This window comes from Dendrobium catenatum, unplaced genomic scaffold, assembly GCF_001605985.2.
Source record: "Dendrobium catenatum unplaced genomic scaffold, ASM160598v2 fragScaff_scaffold_1209, whole genome shotgun sequence".
NCBI lineage: Eukaryota > Viridiplantae > Streptophyta > Magnoliopsida > Asparagales > Orchidaceae > Dendrobium > Dendrobium catenatum.
Window position 1 is genome coordinate 114,991 of NW_021319671.1, and position 20,088 is coordinate 135,078.

Genomic DNA, 20,088 nt, shown 5'->3' on the forward strand with positions numbered 1-20,088 from the left:
ACTTGTGGCTTGATAAGCTCGACTCGCGAGCTCGTTAAAGAGAGCCTGCTTGACTCACTTACAACCCTACTTGTAACCGCTTTCTTAGCAAGCGAGAAAATTTGTTTGCATGAAATTAACTACACGTGATCGCTTTTCTTAGCAAGCGGACAAATTTGTTCAATGAAATTAAGTACATATGACTATTTTTCTTAGCAGGCAGGAAAATGTTATGATTTATAAACAAGTACTTGAATATCGGTTGCGGCCTTTCTTGGCAGGCGAAAAATAAAATTTTGGTCGCGATGTAACCCAACATCTATCGTGACCGTCTTTCTTGGCAGACGGGAAGGCTTAGCACCCCAATGAAGCCCCCTACGAGGGGACGATACCGGGGTGCTACCGAAATTTACAAAAAAATAATTGACTTAAACAAAATTTAACAAATCTAAAACCTAATCTAGCTCCTAATTCAACAAGAAATCAAACATGCACAAAAACATAATTTGCAAATGTTGAAAAGCAAAAGATGAATGAAAAGTAAACTTCAACAAAATGGGTTTTACAATGAACTTGTACAAAAAAATTTTGTTGCTCGTCAACCAACACAATCATAATCTAAACTTTTTGCCTTATCTCTAAGCTCGCGCACACACTCAAATTCCTTAGCAGTGCACACTCTAAATTGAAATTAACTAAGGTCGAGTTCTTTATTTATAACCCGAGAAATTGGTCCCTTATGGGACCTGCTAAGCTAAACTCAAAATACAAAATGATTAGAGTCAAGGGTACACAAGTGTTTTGGTAGCGTACACGCTAGCTGCTAAAGTAAAGAGATTCGTACGTGCCCTGTGAATGTGTCGTACACCATGTGAACATTTATCTTTGAAAAGAAATAAAATAGAACACTATTACATGTCACGAGTCATACGACCCTCACTAAAGTGCTTTAATCATATCAATGCACTATACGAGAGCACTAAATAACATGCACATATAGTTGATCATGCAAATGTGCAACTGAATTGTGCAAGTGCTTCATACAAGTGCACCACACAATGTGTAAATGCATTACATAAGTATATTATGTGCCATGCAAATGAAGCATGCTATCGCATGAGCCCCGACGAGCGTGACATATACGTGACTTCTAAGCATGTTGCGCGAACTAATAAAAATAATAAATTAGATGAAAATCAACTACTCTGAAAAATGTACTAACATATCGTGCAAATATGCTACCATGCATAATATCATTTAAAATGAAATTTAAGATACCCTCATGTGCTCCGACCACTACGCTCAATTTTCAAACCCGAGGACTGAGAATGTTGTGCAGGTCAAAAGTGAACTTACGTTCAAATCCGATCCCCCCTATGAGTGGACCAAAGTTAACACGACTTGAACCAACAAACAAATACACGGTTATAGTGTCGATCGGAGTATTCAATTTTATACATTCATATTAGGCATTCATGGGCTCTTATAATAAAAAAATCATAACCAAAATACAAATTCTCAATACCAACACTCAGTGAATTAACTGAAGTATTTCGTTTTATAAGCTCATATTAGACCTTCAAGGTCTTCTATAAAGAAAATTCATTTATTATGATACATACTCTCATTATGTTATTTCTACGATAACTCTAAAAATTAGGAGCTAAATTTGATCATTTATTAGCAAGCAAACAGAGTTGACAAGATTCAACTAAGAAAATGACAATACCCATAAAACGCCAATGTTGGTCATGTTGAATGCCCCAAAATTTCAAAGTTAATACCTCTAAATTTCAAAGTTAATTGTTCAGCGCTCAAGTTCAAATAAAAATTTCAAATCTATTTCTCTTAAAAAAAATAATATCTAATCGAAATAAATAACATAAACAACGACAACAACAAGCCTTTATCCCACTACGTGGGGTAGGCCCACAACAGTTTGTCAAGGAGGATAAATTTGAATATTACTTCAGTTCACAAAGAGTGAATGACTAGAAGAGAATATCACTATGAATCATTCTCAAACAATCTCCTGCCAATAAGGACGTGACAAGTGTCCTGTAACCGGTGGTTTTGCCGCCAAATAACACCACAAATAAACGGTTATAACCGGGGCCCTCTGATGTGAACTCTAGAATGAATATTTCTGGGGCCCACAAATAAACCTAACCAATACTAAAGTTCTTCTAGACAAAAAAATTAAGAGAAAGGAAACAAAATGCAATAGAAAACTGATAATGAATATAGAGCCTTCAACTAAAAACATTTAAGGCCCACATCGAATTGGTGTCAAAGTTAACATTTATACCATCTTGAAATCCAATTTCATTTGTGAGGTTAATTTATTTCCATTAAAATCAGTACCACCTTTTAATAGTTTCACCACAAGGTATTCCATACATCTCCAATGCAAAATAGGAATAATTCAAAAGAATGTAACAAAACTAATATTTATGAAAGCAAACTTTAGTTCCTCTAAAAACATTGAACTTTACCAGCAGAAGCATGAGGAAAAATAGCTTCATCTGCCCCTTTGGACAAGAGGATTATTTTTTCATTCTGGCAGTCCTTGACAACAACAGACATTCTTTTCCTATCTGATGTGAACTCAAGAATGTCTAATATTTCATATTGCAGATCTACACCCCTGAAGTTAACCTCTGAGTATGTCATTTAAAAATATAATTCAGTAACTGCAGATATTCTTCATCAAGAAATAAAAACAAAAAAAAGTTGTCCACAGGATTAAAGTGGGAATCTCCTACTAAGAATATTTCCACTTTTGTTGGTTAGGACCATATGCAACTGAGAAGCAGCATTTACTAAAGCATATTCATCCTGAGATAGTGCCTTATATGTCATTGCTCCACCAGTACTGCAGGAAACAAAACAAAAAAACAAAGCATCACAAAATAACAGTAAACAAGAGTAAAAGCTGGCCCACAAGGAAAATACATTGTGTGTCACCTTTTAATTGGTGTTACTGTGTTGCAAATTGTCATTACAGTGAGAAATCTGATAACATCAGGGACATTGTTGCTAATAGCATGGAGAAATGCAGCATCTATCTAGAAAAAAGGTCACACGGTTACTTCTGTTAAAATGCAGTAGATTGGCAGAATTCAAGGACCAAATGAAATGAAACCATAAACGAATAATTAAAACATAGAACAGTTGGGTTTACGATATCCAAAATGTTCAAAATAAATGTAAGCATAAACTTCCTCTAAATATTAATTTATTTTCATTAAATTCTCTTTTTAATTTTGAGCATTTTGACATATAGAAATGTAAAATATTAATCTAATTTTATAGATGTATAGCAATTCAATAAATAGTTGTTTAATACTTGAGTAATAGTTAATTAAAAATTTAGTAATACTCAATTAACAGTACAGTTATGTAATATTTCATTTAAGTTGATTTAATTAAAATATTAAATGCATCTACTGTAGCTAAACCACTTAGCCAAGCATGCATTGGTTGATGAGATCCTACGGCTAGAAGAGGATGAAGGTGTTACGGGAAAATGCATTATAGCATAATAACATTATATAGGTTAAGTTAAAGCACTGAAGCCTTAACATTTCATTTCCTTTCTTCCACTGTCTGTCCTCCGAAGTCTGAAGCCGTGGGTGAGCGGGGAGCTGGAGAAGGAGGCTGGAGCTGTTTGCTGGGGCGGTTGCAGCTTACAGCTGCTATGAAGGAAAATATCATAGAGTAGAGGTAAGGAAAAACATAAAAGAGCTAGTATTATTTCTGAAATAGTATTTGTTGAAGTTATGATTGTAAAACTCGAAAACGACGATCGTAGGTCGCCGCACGCATTTCGATGCGTCACGACGAAACTTAAGTGAAAAAATCAAGGTTAACGGAATTTGACGAAAATAATTTTATAAAATTCTGATCGATTTGATATATAGAACCTATAGTTAATTTTATGTATTTTGAGAAATAAAAATTATGAAGTCTCTAAATGCCAAATATACCCCTAAGAAAAAAAATGCTGGAATTGTTTAAGTGAGGGTATATGAGTCATTTGGCAATCACCTTTCTCTCTAATATAGCAACCGAACCCTTTCCCCCCTCTAATTTCATTCGGCCAAACTGAAACCGAGCGGACGAAGGAGCGTACGGGCAGACGGGCTAAGGGCGACGGGCACGTCGCCGGCAGTGATTTTCCGTCAAGAAATTTAGTGCAAATCGAAGATGACGATAAGAGGATTACAAAGGTATGATTTATTTAAAGCGAATCCTTCTAAATCCATCTAAATCTCAAGTTATTTGAAAAAAGAAAATCTATGGTTTTTCCAAAAATGTGTTTTCTTTCAAATTTTCTTTACGGAATCAATAGGGGAGTATTTTAACGGTAGAAACGAAGTTTCCTTTGAGAATTTTTTAAATTCAAAAATTAGGGTTTAGATCTAAAATTTAATTTTCTTAAGACATCTTTACAAAAGTGGTTTCTAAGGGTTTTAGAAATGTTTCTAAGGAAAAATTTTAAGTTTTTAGTGAAAATTTCATTTTTAGTAATTTCCTAATTAATTAAATCCGAAAATTAAGGTTAAATAATGTAAATTTATTAATCGTCGTAAGGAACAATTAAGGATAAACGAAGGGTTTAGACAAGTGGGAATTTATTTAAAGCTTCAGGAAATAATTTTAGTTGATTTTTATTTTGTGTTTATTAGGTGGTGATTTTTGAGGGATCGAAACTTGTCAGCAATACTAAGGACGTACGGTGCTTAAGTGAAGGTAGGTATTCATGTTTATTGAAAAAATTTCATAATTATATTTTGATCTTTTATTCAATGCAAATAGTTGGAATTTTTCATGTTACACAATTTATGAATTTCATTTTTGACAAATAACATATTCTAATCTTTTATTTCATGAAGTTAGCGATCTTTCATATTATGTTTAGATTTAATGTTTTCATGCTTTGAACAAATGAGTTTTGATTCACAATTATTCACATTACGCATATGCTGAAAGAAATTATAATATAAGATTGTGCATGCTGATGCAGAGTGCCCAAAAGGTAAAGGGACTCGAAAGGGTCAAATGGTAAAGGGGCTCGAAAGAGCTAAATGGTAAAGGAGGCTCGTTAACGAGCCAATGGTAAAAGAATGACCAAATGATAATGTTATGTTCTCTACGCAAGTAAAAGTTTATGTTTAAAAAAAAGGTAAATGAAAGGTTTATGATTGAGGAAAGAAAAAAATATATTATGAAAAGATTTCTTATAAGTAATGTTATGAACTTATGTAAGTTTGACCTTCGTTTAATGTTTTATTATGAAAAGATGCTTTATTTTGATTTTATGTAAATTTTTATGAAAGACATGAATTACCTACTAAGCGAGTAAGCTCACCCTTGATTATGAGAATCTTTTTCAGGAGCACCATCTGGAAAGTAATGGCAACGAGGCGACAGTACACCTACCGTCGTAGAGGACCTCAGAAAGAAAGGTTTTTGTGTTTTCTGTTATAAGTTTGAGTTAGTGGTTTGTATCTATAAAGTTTGTTGGAGTTTGTGTAACTGTTGATGCTTATGTTTTAGTTATTGTGATGAAAAGAAACAAATTTAGAAAACTTACAGATGATGTTTTAATGGCTCTTTCTTATTATTTTTGGATGATGTTCATGTTCAGTTATAAAAGTTAAATGAAATTGATTATGGTTTACATGTGTTTTCCGTATGACCGACTGTTCCCGCCCTGTTATTTCGGGCTAGCCGAGCCGGGTCGTGACAAAGATTGCTGAAATCAGTTGACTATTGTTTAATTCAGCTGAGGTAAGGGCTATAGTTGCTAAAATCAGTATTTGGCGCTGAACTCATTGTGTGAAAAATCTGTATTTTGCTGAGATCTGCTGAAATTACAGCATAGGGCTGTTGTACATTATTGAAATCAGCTGTAATTACATAAACTAGTGAGGAAAAGGAAAAGGAAAACGTAAGGGCTGGTAAGGGCATTGTTGTTTGTTTATATTAGGTAATAATGGTTGCTGAAATTCATGTCTTTGTGCTAAAATCAATAAGGTGAAGATAAGAAAATTCAGAAAATAATAAAGAAAAAAAAAAGAAGGGAAGTAGAGAGGAAGAAGGGAGTAAGAGGTGAGATTTTGGGTTGAATGAGTTCATTCCAGGTAAAGTTTTATATAAATTGTGGTATTTTTATATGCTACATGTATGCATGCATAAATAAAGAAAACTTATGTTTTAGATAGTATACAAAAGAAAAAGCAATCGAGTACTATAGATGAACCAGTTTATCCTACTATTCTGAAAAACGAGATGAGATACTCAAACGATGTCATAGGAAATAGTAAAATTTAATATATTTGCAACCTCACACTTATTATGTTTATGATAACATTTCATTCCAGTTTATTCATGTATGAAGTTGTTGATTCATTAAGTAATAAATATAATAGCACATTATATGATTGTAAAAAATGAATGATATTGTAAAGTTAAAATAAGTCATATATGTGAGATAGACCAACACAAGTAAAGGCAAAAAATTGATGAGGTAAGTCTATACTCTCAAAATTCTAAAAATGGGAAATCAAACTCAACTTTGAATGAGAGAGCAGCTTCAATTCTAAAAGTTAAGAATTCATACCCAATATTGAATTGGATAGTTAGGAGGGTACAAAAGATTAGCCATCATATGACTTGTATAAAGGTGTTTACAGAAAGTGATGTTATGCGTTTCTTAGGTTTAATATGGAAATTTATGTATTTTAAATTAATTGCTAAAAAGTTCATTATTTTCTCTCATAAATTGATTGTATATATCATTGAGCTCAAGCTTATTAACAGTAGTTGTACTGCATGAAAGGAAAATGAGCTAGTATGGCACTAGAAAAAAGGGTGACTAAAATTTTTGTGTACATACATCTTTTTGGTATACAAAGATATCGGAGTAGTAATTATACATACACTTTTGAGTATGTAAATGAATTATAAAAACTTTAGTGAAGCTCTGTATTTTATTGAAGGTTTGTATTTTATTTGAGTTATCTTAAATATGTTTCATGTTATTTTATATAAAACTTGTGATGCTAAGATAGTCTGAATAAGCTACTTCCTACTCACCTAATTCTGATAAAAGTAGTTCAAAATGGGTGTCAGTAAAAAATAGGTATATTCAAATTCCACCTCTTTATTACACTCTAGACTAACTATAGGGGGGTTAAAAACTTAAAATGGGTTAACCTCAAATATCAACCAAAAAGTCGTCATTTAGTGTCTGTCACAAGCACAAACGAAAAGGTCTCTAAGGATTGATATTAGGTCGAAAAGGATTGATTCTAAGAGAGGTCTTAATCCAAAAACAAAGAATCATAAATGTGATTAAAAGTAACAAAAGTTTTAATCCAAAAACTAAGATTAAACTCATTAATTGGAATTTGAAAACTTTTAATCATAATTGATGAGGTCATCGACAGACATTTTAGGAAAGTCTACCGGCGAAGGAATCGTAGATCGACGGCTACAATTAGGAGCTTATATTTCTGATGTTTTCCATGTATCTTTTAATTTCAGTTCAGTTTACTATTTTACCCTTATGGATGTTTAGTCATTGTTGTAGCCCTTTGGGCATTTAAGTCATGCTATTTTCTTTTGATGAGACCTATATAGAGAGGTCTTCTACTTTGTATGAGGTTAATGTTGGATTAATAAAAATTTTGAGATTGTCATTCTTCTTCTTCTTGCTTGAGAGCTTAAGAGAAAGAGAGGAGACCTAAGAGAGGCTCCAATCGGAATACCCAACAGCCCACATAGGTGAGCTCTTGGTCTTATCTTATTTTTTTCTTGTTTTCTTCTTTCCACCTCACCTCCTACACCCTACCTCTTCCCCTCCCCTTTCTCGTCTCCCTTACCAGCCGACCCAACCAAATCCCCCAAAACCCGTCGGCTTCCCCCTCCTCCTTGCCGCCGGCTCAGGCCAGCCCACCGTCCCCTTGCCCAGCCCCCTCCTCCCCGTGAGCAAATCAAAGAAAATCTGAAATTCAAATTCAGATTTTCTCAAAACAAGATCTCCCTCCAAATCCCAACTCATAGCTCATCCGCCCCCTTCTCCTCCCCACTCCACCGACGGCATCCCTCCTTCCTCCAAGGTCACAGCTCCATCACCCGTCCCTCTCCCTATCTCACGGCAAGCTCCTCCACCTCTCTATTTCTTCTTCCCATTCAATCCCACTATGAATGGCGGATCCCGAAATTGAATGCGGATTGGTATTCGATATCTAAGGCGACATCCACATCACCCGTTCATCATTCTTCGACGTCAGATTTGGCTCCGACGACACGGTTGAGGACTATTTGAATCGTATCCTTCCCACTCTCGTGGACGTCGTCGACAACCAATTCCAAGACTACGTTTGGACAATCACCGGACGCTATCCACCACCACCTCCACCGGCGGCTGCCTCTCCGATAACGAAGACCTTCGTCTCCTTCTCCTAGTGGTGCTCTCCATCCTTGTATGGTTCTTTCTTCGTCGCTAAAGCCAAGAGTGAATGAGTGAGAAGGTGCTCGAGGTGAATTTTCTCATTATTAAGCGTAGGATTTTGTTATGAGCACTTAAGTATTTCTTTTATCATTGGATGTTATTTGAATTGTTTGGTTACTTCAAAGCACATCTTCGCCTAAGCAAATTGCATACTTAGAATTTATTTAATCCTTTATTTTATTGGTGATAACTTTGTGGTGGTAACGCTTTATTTAATTATCATCTTAATTTCCGCAAGCAACTCCTACATGATTCACATCAATAATGCTAAAGAATAAATGGAGATGAAAATCTAGAGCACTTAACTTAGGTGGGGCAAAAAGGATAATATAAGGATGGCCAAATTAGGAAGCATAGAGTCCCATGTGTTGGATTGTCCAAATAGAGTTTCTTCAAGTGATGATAAATTGCTATGCTTGTATCCAATACCATCGCATCATATCATGTGCTTGTAAAAAAGTAGTAATCCAGTAAACTGGTGAGAAAGAAATAAAGACCCTATGTTTGTCTAAATCAATATGCAAAATTAATCCAGCATACTTCCATATGCGTAAGCTTCATACTTGAAATAAATTTCATACTTTTCCCTAGTTCTCATAAATCTTAATGCATATTCACACAAATCCTACTTCCAAGGTTCATAATATTCCGCTATCCTTCTTTTTTTAATTCATGACTCATAGATCTGGAGAAAACTTTCAAATAATCCTCTATCTTCTAATTAAAATCAACATTCACTGCTATTATAAAATCACAAGCAACTACAGCTAAAAAAGAATAAATGAGAATCCTCCTATGCATCACCAGCTAAGCAAAGATGATGTATGGAAGCAGAATAATCAAGCACAGAGCCAATTAAGGTATGAGATATTGCACTATAGTCAAAACAAGGACAAAGTTATATTGCTACATGAAGTTCTATATTCAATGCATTATTAAGTAAATCAAATGGAGATTTAAATTCATTCTATGCAATTCTATGTTTAAGAGAAGTTTCTACCAACAAATTGTTATATCATAGCCTCCAATTGTCAAAGTTAAGAAATTAGCGAATCTACTTGTTTATACAAATGTTCCAATGAAATTAATGAAGTAAATTATTTAAGATAGAAGGCTTAACCTTTCAAAGCATCACCATTTTCATTCCCATAAGATATACCACTAATACAGCATCTCCTGAAGACCATTCTATTCTCTGTTAGTGTCCCAGTTTTGTCGGTTAAAATGTATTCAACTTGTCCCAAATCCTCGCTAATTGCTGTGCTGGAATAAACAGACATTTAAGAGCAAAAGATTGGACGGAAAATTTTAGTAGCACTTAGCACATTAAAGGTAAGAGCAACAAACTTTGCAGCATGTGCTGGGGTATTAGTATCTTGATCAAGCATTTCTTCATCCCACTCAATAAACTTTGCATATACGCTCTTCACAAGATCTAAAGAAACCTGAAAAATTAGAAGTTTGTGTCCATAAAAACAGAATATTAATTTTTTTTATAACCTGCCAAACATTTTTAAAATTAACAAAAACACTTAAAAAGGCATGTTCAAAGCGTAGATGCACAAAAGAATTACTTGACTCATTGCTAAAACAAAAATATCAAACAAAACTAACTGAAAACTGGTGTAATTGTGTCTGGATTTAGCGAATATCAAGAATTTTCAAATATTCACTCTTAAAGGCCTTCCTTTTCATTTAAGAAAGTCAGTATAATGGTAGGACCAGACTGAGGGACAGAACATTGTTGCTGAAGGTCAAAATATGTTATGGAGGATTTAAGGCTAGGGAAAAACTCAATGTTAAAAAAAATTCCTGCAGCTGGGAATACCAAAGCCTACTACGTGATTGTTCATCCAAAGTGGTAGATGAGAGCCTACACCATATAGCTTTAACACAGCCATCAAAAATTGGTCACCTATCAATAAAATAGAATGGTACAAATTCTAATTTATATGAGTTACATTTGACACAAGCCATTAATCCCAACTACGGAAAAGCTTTATGAAAAGAATTTCTTTCACATCACTTCTGGATGAAAAAAGATAGCTATTTCTTTTAGGCCAGCGTCCTTATGTAAGTACAAGACATTGATCATTAACAGGAGGAAGCTTCATTCACATAGCAAAGCCACGTGCAATTTAAGCGGAAAACCTCTTCTTACGGTAGAACTAATCTTGAGGGCTGACCAAAATCACAATGAGAAAATGAATGTTTTAGAATCAAGAGGTTTAGACCGCATTGAGCTTCTCCTTATAGGACTTCAATGCAGTAACCTTGCCCAAACTGACTGGTCAATATTTGTAATGAAAACGTGATAAGAAAGAAGGTATAGAATCACGCTCCCGCCTGGACGGCTGAACCGGTCCAGTGGACCGGTCTAACAGCAATCAGCCAAAAAAACATACAAAAAATGTCAACAAAGCTTCAAGTGTGCCTAAATTTTGACAACAGACATCTAATAATCATGGACAAAGTTAGTGTAACTAAATTTTGACCTGACAAGCCATCCAAATATTCACGGAATGAGTAATTTGTATCACCTAAACTGGTTCAGGATAAATTTGAGACAACTTCATCGCGTACATGAAGTTTCCACTTAGGTTCATTGCAATTCTAAAGGAGATGAAACAATCAGCTCAAAATGCCTTGAGATATATATATATATATATACTAGTTTATCTCACTTTTATCAAATTTAATCGAGTTTACTTCTGCAAAATTATTAGCTTAAGACTGAAAATTTTGGGACTGCTTGAAGCATTAACAAGCCTTCTCTAAATTTCAAATTAATAAACTTCATGTCAATGTAATTAGGAAATTGATTTTAAAAGAAAAAGAAGTATTAGTGGTCATAATCAAATCATGTTGACATATAAATGGCAACACAGAAATTTTACTAAATGAATCAACAGATTAATTAGATATCAAGGTGGAAAAGAGAGTAACAAGAATGGGAAGAAAAGTTGCTTTCATGTACCTTAATTGATATAGGAATCATGATTGAACATAAAAGTTCAAATCGCAGAGGGATTATCAAAAGTTCGTACCATGGTCCTTCACTCGGATACATAACATACCATTGCTACATGAGAGAACAATTTTCATCAGGAAAAAGTTCTGAATAAGTAAAAGAACAGTAACCAATAAGGACTGCAATTTTAAAAAATCAAACTATCAAACATGGAATACTACATTCCAGTTTTGCATCCTAAGATTCTTAAATGCATGATCGACTTAGATGAGAGAGCTTCACGAAAAAAAAATATGAAGGTTACTGATTGCAAAATTAAAAGTATTTACACACTAATTCAGAAACCTTGTAGTAAAAGGATTTCCCTCTACATCAAATGAAACAAATATTTTTCAAGCTAAACCAGAATAATCGGACGCCATTAAGTATCAAAAAACCAACTCCAGAATAAAGAGTAACACAAAGTTAAACACCTATTCTAAGGACTTTGTATGCAAGTATTGCATTAAAGTTTTAATAAACAAGCCATCTCTATGTTCTCCGCAATAGCAAGCCAAACCATTGCAACCTGGTAAATAGTCGATCAACAATATTGGTGATATGTTTGCACAAATAAGTAAATTCTGTTCTGGAAACAAATAAACAAATTCCTAATTGTTCGGAAAAAAAAAGTATGTGCATCCAATGCCATTCAAGATAAAAAAATTCCTAATTGTTCGGAAACAATCTAAACAAATGAAACCACATTTAAACTGAATATTTATTTGTTCATAAAGATCACATCACTTTGATCAACATAAGTTTTTAGTGACAATTTCCATTTTTAAGTTAGCTGTTTATGTGAAGAGAACTAGAAGAGATCAATAGGAAATCATTAATGGAAAGCAAAGGCATGTTCAACAAATTTTGATAGGCAAACAGAAATTGGGGGAACAGATTAATGCAATCAGTAGGACAAGCACCTTCAGTGTTGACCTCCATGCAATACAAAAAAAGGGAATGAACCCGTCGGATCCACAAATATTGCCGGAAATCCAGCATGAAATCCCGTGACAACTCTGCAAGCGGCGCCGAAACATCCCGGGTATCCAGCGATCCGCCTCGATCGAACGACCCCAGACTTCGTTAAATACCGAACCAAATGGAGCGTTAGGGCAGCTCTTTTCTCGTTCCACTTCCACACGACTTCTCTCCCGGTCTCGGCTTCACCTCCCGAAATCCACTGCTCCGTCCGATCCCGTCCAGAGAGCCGACCACAAGCTCCGACCTCCTCTTCGGCCTGCTCCCCGAACTCCACCTTCCGGCCGAACATTTCCACCTAACCCGAACTCCTCCAAATCCCGCAGCTTCCTCCTCCCATCTCTCGGTCCTTCGACCTCCACCTTTCGTCGCCTCCCGATCCGCAGAGAGAGAGAGAGAGGAAGAGAGAGAGGGAAGGGCCGACCTACCTCCTCCTCTGTTGGCAGGCTTTGCTCATCCGACAACTTTCCTTTCCTGCTAGGATCGGAAGTTATAACATTTTGAGCGAAAGCAACAACAGGAGTTCGCTGGTTATGAAGGTAAATTTCTCCCTTTCGTGCCCTTCTTCCGCCAAATCCAGTGAAGCCGCCGAGGAAATGGAGAGAGGAAATATAGTTTTGATTAAAATTAATGTTGATTAATTTTAATCAAAATTAATAATAATTATTAGTTAATTTTAAAGTTCGTATCGCCTTGGAAACCCCGCCTATGCACGCTTTTCTTAGCGTGGTGGGAGGGAGTGCGTCACGACATTTGCGACGAAGCGGGTAATCACCCAAATTCCTTCTTCGAAGTTCGTATCGCCTTGGAAACCCCGCCTATGCACGCTTTTCTTAGCGTGGTGGGAAGGGATCCCGGTGCGATGCGCACGACGAAGCGGGGATACCCATAAGTACCCGCTTGTAGGGAAATAACTGCCTTGCTTACAAAATATTTTCAAAAATAAAAAAATACTTTTTTACAAAAAAAAATACCCATGCACGCTTTTCTTAGCGTGGTGGGAGATCGAAAAATTACACGGCCGCGGTGTCCTTGAAAGAGGGCATCTGCCATGCACGCTTTTCTTAGCGTGGTGGGAAAGGCCCAATTTTCCGTAGTTTTCCCCTAAACGGAGGAGATGGCGGAAGGCTGCCGAAATTTCGGGTGAACATAATGTTTTATTTGGACTTGGTTGAACTCAAAGGATGATTGAACTTGGACTCGGACTTGTGAGCCTTTGAACTTGAGAAGACAATGAACTTGTGGACTTGAATCAATTGACTTAAGAAAATCTAAACTCAAATACATTTGAAAATATAAGATTTGAGCCTACATTTGATCTAAAAATCAAATGAGAAGAACGAAGAGCTAAAATTTGATTGAACTCAAGAGGCTACAAAAGACTTGACTTGAGCTAGAATAAGAACTTGATACTTGAACAATCACAAGGTTTTGAATCATATGCAAGAGCATTTGAATCCAAATTTGGACCAAATACAAAGGGCTTTGAGCTCATTTTGAACAAACTTGAATATACAACAAGATTAACAGTCACAAGAAATTGGGCCTTAAATCCAATTGTTCGCAATCATGCAAATGATAGAAGGTGACTCAAAGGAATTCAAATAAATGATAGAAGACTTGAAGCATATGAAATAAGATCTTGGTTCAATGAATGAGCAATCAAAATGGAAAAGTTCAATGAATAAATCTTGAGCATCCAAACAAACATCAATGAATAGAACTTGGATCTGAATTTGGTCTAAGGAATGTGAAAACTTTGCTTGAATGCAAAATTTGAACTTGAACTGAGTGACATTGTTTGGGACTTGAACAAAGAACTACAAGCTCAACTTTCCTACAAGCATCAACAAATAAATCATGAGCAATAACCTATGGTGAATAGAATCTCTATATCTCACTCATAAGAGCAAGTGATATGAATTTGTTGAGCAGAAGATAGTTACAATGGAGATATTCATAAAAGATTTACATATGAATGTATCCATTATCAACAACAATTCAACATGCAAGCAAAGGTACAAACAAGGGTAACATACCGGCAAAGTATACGAGCTCCTACAAGTTAACATGTAAAACTCTTCATTCATACAATGATCTTATCTACAAGTAGTGTTGATGAACACATCACTAGTGTGACAGATTTTCTACATGAATAAGATAGAAGATTGTAGCGGATGTGAACTTTTACTACCAATGATGGAAGATGTATCATATGTATAGTAAGGTACATATGTGGGTACGATGAGTAATTAGCAGATAAAATGCACTGAACCTCAACAAATCATAGCAATTCATATGTAATATGAGATGTTCACAAGCAGAATGCATCGTCGACGATAATTCCACATGGGTCAAATACACTGGTTCTCTAATGCAGAAACAGACGTATAACAAATGCAAATGCCTACGAGAGTTTGTAGAAGACCCGCTTTGCATACAATATGTCATCTACAAGAAGGATACCAGGCGTCTGCCACAAGTGTTAAGATACTAATGCAGTCTATAATCAGGCAGTGGCAAGTAGATGCATATGTCTCTCACAAGCGGGAGAAATTTGATATACAACAAGTACAAGCCCTATGAGCTTCTACAACCGAGAGGCAGGAGATTAGTTAGTGCACTATGACCCGCCTACAAAAATCAACAAATAGTGCACGACAGTCTACCTGTACAAAGCAGCAAACAACTGATCCATAAGCTGTTATTTCACGCCACCGGATCTGCAACACTTATACAAGCAGACAAAAGGCGTCTACGATTTACAACGCCACGCCACTGGATCTGCAACATTCGTACAAGCAGACATAAGGCGTCTATTCCAAGAATACCCCGCACGTGCACAATAGTTTGTATACACATAGGCACACTAAAAGGGGTAAATGTAATCAAATACCCGCATGGGCCCCTGCGAGCGTGTTATTGGTACACACGTGATGTCTAGGGATGCTGCGCGGGTTGACAAGTGAATTTAGGTTCGAAACCGATCCTTCTATACGGGTCAATAGAAGTCGATAGGGTTCGAACCATTAAGCAAATATAAAGTCGTGGCGACCGGTATATTTGCTTTAAAATATTCATATTAGGCCATCAAGGCCTACAACAATATGAATTCACTAATAAAGGCTCAAAGCCTACAAAACTCGATCCTTTGTCGATAGCTCGACAGAGTTGACAAGGTTCAATCCATAAAAAGAAATGACCCCCACAACACCCCGATGATGGCCGCATTGATTGGTTATCTCAACCGGAGGGGCTCACAAATATTTTCAAATTACATCCAAATGTCAGAAAATCTAAACTCCACAAAGTCCAAATCCAAAAAAAAAAAAAAACCAAAATCCTAAAAAACTCCACAAAAATCTCAAAATCCAAAAACTCCACAAAATTGCCAAAATCCAAAATATTTAAAATTGAAATCATCCATCCCAACGCTTAAAGCAAAATTCATCCACCCTCCGCAATAGTTTGCCATGGCGGACAAATTAAAATTTACTTCAGCTCACAAAGAGCCAAATGCCTAGTAGAAAATATTACTAGGATCCATTCTCAAACAATCTCTTGCCAGTAAGGACGTGGTACGTGTCCTCTAACCGACAGTTTCGCTGCCAAATGGCACTGCAGGTAAACGGTTATGACCCGAGGCCCTCTGAACCGAGTGGTTTTGCCGCCAAATGGTACCACAGATAGCGGTTATGGCCAGAGCCAATACGCTCCTTAATGGCGTTAAATCCTTGAGATATGAATCAATATGATATGATCGATAGGGCACAAAGCCCTCTGTAAGCTAAGGCGGATTTAAATTTGTCCCCTTAGACAAACATTCACCCCAGGTCTACAAGGTTCCCTTGGACGAAGCAACCCATGGCTGCCGACAAGGATCCTTCTGTCAGGTTGGGTCGACTACCTCCTCTGACTAAGTAGACCAGGGACCATGATGGCCCGGAACGACGGAACCATGTGATCTTGATTGGGCCCATCATCCATTCCCCCACCATCCGCTTTAAGTGCAAGATGGTGTAATTTCTATGTTTAAATATCAAATCTCCAAGTTTTTCAACCCTTCAAATTCCAAATCCAAACCCAACTCTTCAAACCCATGCTGCTACTATATGCCAGATAACACGTATATTCTACGTATCTGATTGACGACTAGCCTTAATCGAAAGTTCTCTCTCGTGATTAGGAGGGGTAATTAACTATATGGGCTTGCGCCTATAGGAAACCAGAACTCAGATCATAAAGTCCTCGCAAAATGAGGGCGAAATCTCTGGGTAGTGTCTTATCTACAAACCCATCTGCCTTCCAAAATTTACCTCGGAACTTATCAGTTAAAACTCCCTCGCTGAATAAAAAGAAAAGCGAGCGGAGGCCGGGGCCAAATTTTCGGAGCCCACATTCAGCCTAACCATTAGCTTAAACACTCCAAATGAAGACAATGCTCGAGCAGAGATATGGGATCTTACTGCACAAACAGGTTTTTATACATGGTAAACATGCTTAGTAAAGCAAATCAAGTGGCAAAATACTTCCGAAGTCTTCTTAAACATGTTACGTCAAATACAATTGCCAACAAAGTGCAAAATAAAACAATTAAGAAATTGATATTATAGAATTTTTCTTGCAACTAAATTTCCAGCGATTAAAGAAAATTCAAGAGTGAATACAAACAATTATTTTAAACGAACTAAGCAAAACTACTGTATATGTAAAAAAACTAGAGTTCATTCCATGCATGAAACTTTAAATCAACAATAAGAAGCACTTAAATCACCTTTCGAGCTTCTGTGTCCTTCCAAATATTGCCAGCGAACCCTAGAACAACAACAACTACTAGCTGGAACAAAAATATAGCACCAGTCAATTTATCAATCATTGCATCAACAGCAGTGAGTTTGGGCTCCGCTATGCCTCTACTCATGCCCAGCTTAGTTTCATTTCCTAGGGAGAAAAAATAAAACAAAGTCATATATAAATTTGTACAAATATATGTATATTAAAGCAATATTAGCAAATGCATGTACTTCTAGCGTCAGATAAAACCCAAAAATCCATTAGTTACCATCATTTTGCTAGCATATATGCCAACAGAACGAAATCAAAAAGTAAAACCATGAAAAGACGAATAGAAAAAGATAGGGAAAAAAAACTTAAAGCCAATGAAACATATCTAATATTTGATTTAGAAAAAAAAAAAAAAAGCACTCATTCCACCTAAAATAACCTTTTCATAGATACAAAAAACAGTTGCAGATATAAAAATACTAAAATTAATGCATGCCAAGCATAGACTTTGGTGATCGAGTATATACAATGGAGGGCAACATATGCACCAATAAAATGAGTAGATAGAATTTAAATAAAAATATTATGAAGAAAAAATGGTAGGAAAGAAGTAATGAATGTTATTGATTGGATATATACACTATGGATTAAAATATTATAACTATCATAATCATAGAATACCTGTGTAAACTGCGACTCCACAAGCCCATTCTGTGTTTCTCAAGTAACAGGACTGTAGGAGAGTGTTATTGATTGTTAAAGGGCATATATCATTGTCAAGGAATGGGGGGAATAAGCGCATATTTGAATCAAATCTTCTTATGTCATTATCAGGATTTGGACACTCGATAACACCCTGCTCACAAAAAAAAAATAATAATACAATAAAATAGCAAAAAGAATAAAATACAAAGATTATCAACTGCTGTCAATCCAAAAGGAAAAACTACCTTAATTTTGAGCAGCTGTTCAGAAGCTAGCCCAATACAAGCTGAGGGAATAACTCTAGTCTTTAAATCAGTTTCACCATCTAGTGCAGAAGTCTGGGGTAGGAAAATCATTTTCCACGTATTAAGTCTAAGTAGCATCAATTAAAAAAATTATAGTTTGTCAATCAATTCACATAGTTCACACTCTGATCATTACGTTGAACAAATATCTACTCAGATAAGTGCATAGGCATAAAAAATTATTATACAATTATTGCTTCCTTCCATCACAAAAGGGGCCAGTAAGGTTAAACCAAATACAGAAAGAACACCAGCCCTTTGATAAATAGACAGATGCAAAGGCACTTGTTAGTGTCCATGTTTAAATCTCACATTCTTTTCAACAACATATTCTGCCAGAAACTGTACACAGAAAAGCAATTTTTTCAGGAATCCAAACTTCTAACTATATTTTATTAATAAATAAAAACATACATAAAGAGCATGACAAGGGAGGTCAAAATCATCCATTGACTATTTCTATGAGGCCATTATAGTCCCAATTATCTAATGTGTTCAATTAACTCCTCGACTCAAATATGATCTAAAATAATCCAATAAATGAACTATTTTTTACCAAGACTGAGTCAAGGCATAATTTTGGATCATATTTGAAGACTAAAGAGACTAAATTGGAGACATTACATAGTGTAGGTGTAAAACCCAATTTTTATACAGGTATGAAAATTAGAGTTTATTTAATTATAATCTAAAGTGTAGAATTAATGTAATATTAATGGCTTGTTAAAATATGCTATACAGTTAGGTTGATGTTTAATTGATAAGTTTTAATAATTATACAACTAATAGAGTTGAAGTTAAAACAGATAATTATTGATATAATAAAGGAATGCTTTCAAAGGGTGTGAGTGATGGTAGTTATGTGGTGGGCCGTCATTTCCCTAATCCTTTATGTAGACAACAAAGCAAAATTTGGGCGGCTGGATAAGGATGAGAGCAGTTTTGGAGTGGGGTCCACTCATTTATCTTATTCCTTTATTCGGAATTCACAAACGAGAGAAAGATTTGGCAGTTATCTTGTAGCAAGTAAGGTGCTCTCCCGGGTCTGTAGTGAGATCCGCAAATCATGTACAGGGAATTCACATATTCCCTTGTAGCAAGAGGCGAAATCCTTCCTGTAAGCAAAGGGTAGTGTATAGCGTTAAAAGCTTGAAGGAAATTGGCTTGTTTTGTGAATGCGGTACAAGGCAAGTGGTTTTGGCAGTGGAATGAAAGGAAAATAGAGAAATAACCGTAATAGAGAAATTGAAGGAAGTGAAGTGATAGAAAAGGTTTTATTGGTCTTATGCAAAGAGAAAGTTTCGAGGTGGCATACAATCGTAGAAGGGTGCGAAGTAGAGAATTGGAAGAGACGACTGGGCAAGGAGGTAAGTGATGCAAATATTTTAAGAAATATATATCTTACCATTAGATATGTACAATGCTTAAAATGACACTTTGAAAAGTAGTCATGAAAGTAGATGATTTGATATTATGCAGGTTTGATCAATCTTTTGTGAAAGGACTAGAAAAGAATATATTTACAAGTTTTCAAGTATGATTAACCACTTACATAAATTAATTATGTGAGTTTAAATCAAGGTGTATTATGTTCATTTAAATATTTTCCTTGTTAATAATGTTTTGGAAAGAGATCATTTTCTTTACTTATTATGTGCATATTCATGTTATGCAATGAATGAATAAGAAAGCATGCAACAAGTATAGTATGGATAATGAATATGGATGATGCACTGAATATCAATTTAAAAGTAAAGTTTGGCTAAAGATTTATGTATAACTTATCAATGCAGGTGGGG

General features: G+C 35.5%; 1 protein-coding gene across 3 annotated transcripts in view; it reads right to left on the reverse strand.

Annotated features, from left to right (window-relative positions):
* LOC110101567 (phospholipid-transporting ATPase 2) overlaps window positions 1-20,088 on the reverse strand; it is an 82,632-nt gene that overhangs the window by 37,067 nt on the left and 25,477 nt on the right. For all 3 annotated transcript variants that reach the window (XM_028699027.1, XM_028699026.1, XM_020829521.2), the window contains exons 5-13: window positions 18,230-18,322; window positions 17,961-18,135; window positions 17,269-17,435; window positions 11,481-11,585; window positions 9,851-9,948; window positions 9,624-9,766; window positions 2,947-3,043; window positions 2,745-2,854; window positions 2,475-2,639 (exon numbers count right to left, since the gene is read on the reverse strand). In XM_028699027.1, the coding sequence (XP_028554860.1) occupies window positions 2,475-2,639; window positions 2,745-2,854; window positions 2,947-3,043; window positions 9,624-9,766; window positions 9,851-9,948; window positions 11,481-11,585; window positions 17,269-17,435; window positions 17,961-18,135; window positions 18,230-18,322 (1,153 nt within the window). The remainder of the gene's footprint in view (window positions 1-2,474; window positions 2,640-2,744; window positions 2,855-2,946; window positions 3,044-9,623; window positions 9,767-9,850; window positions 9,949-11,480; window positions 11,586-17,268; window positions 17,436-17,960; window positions 18,136-18,229; window positions 18,323-20,088) is intronic.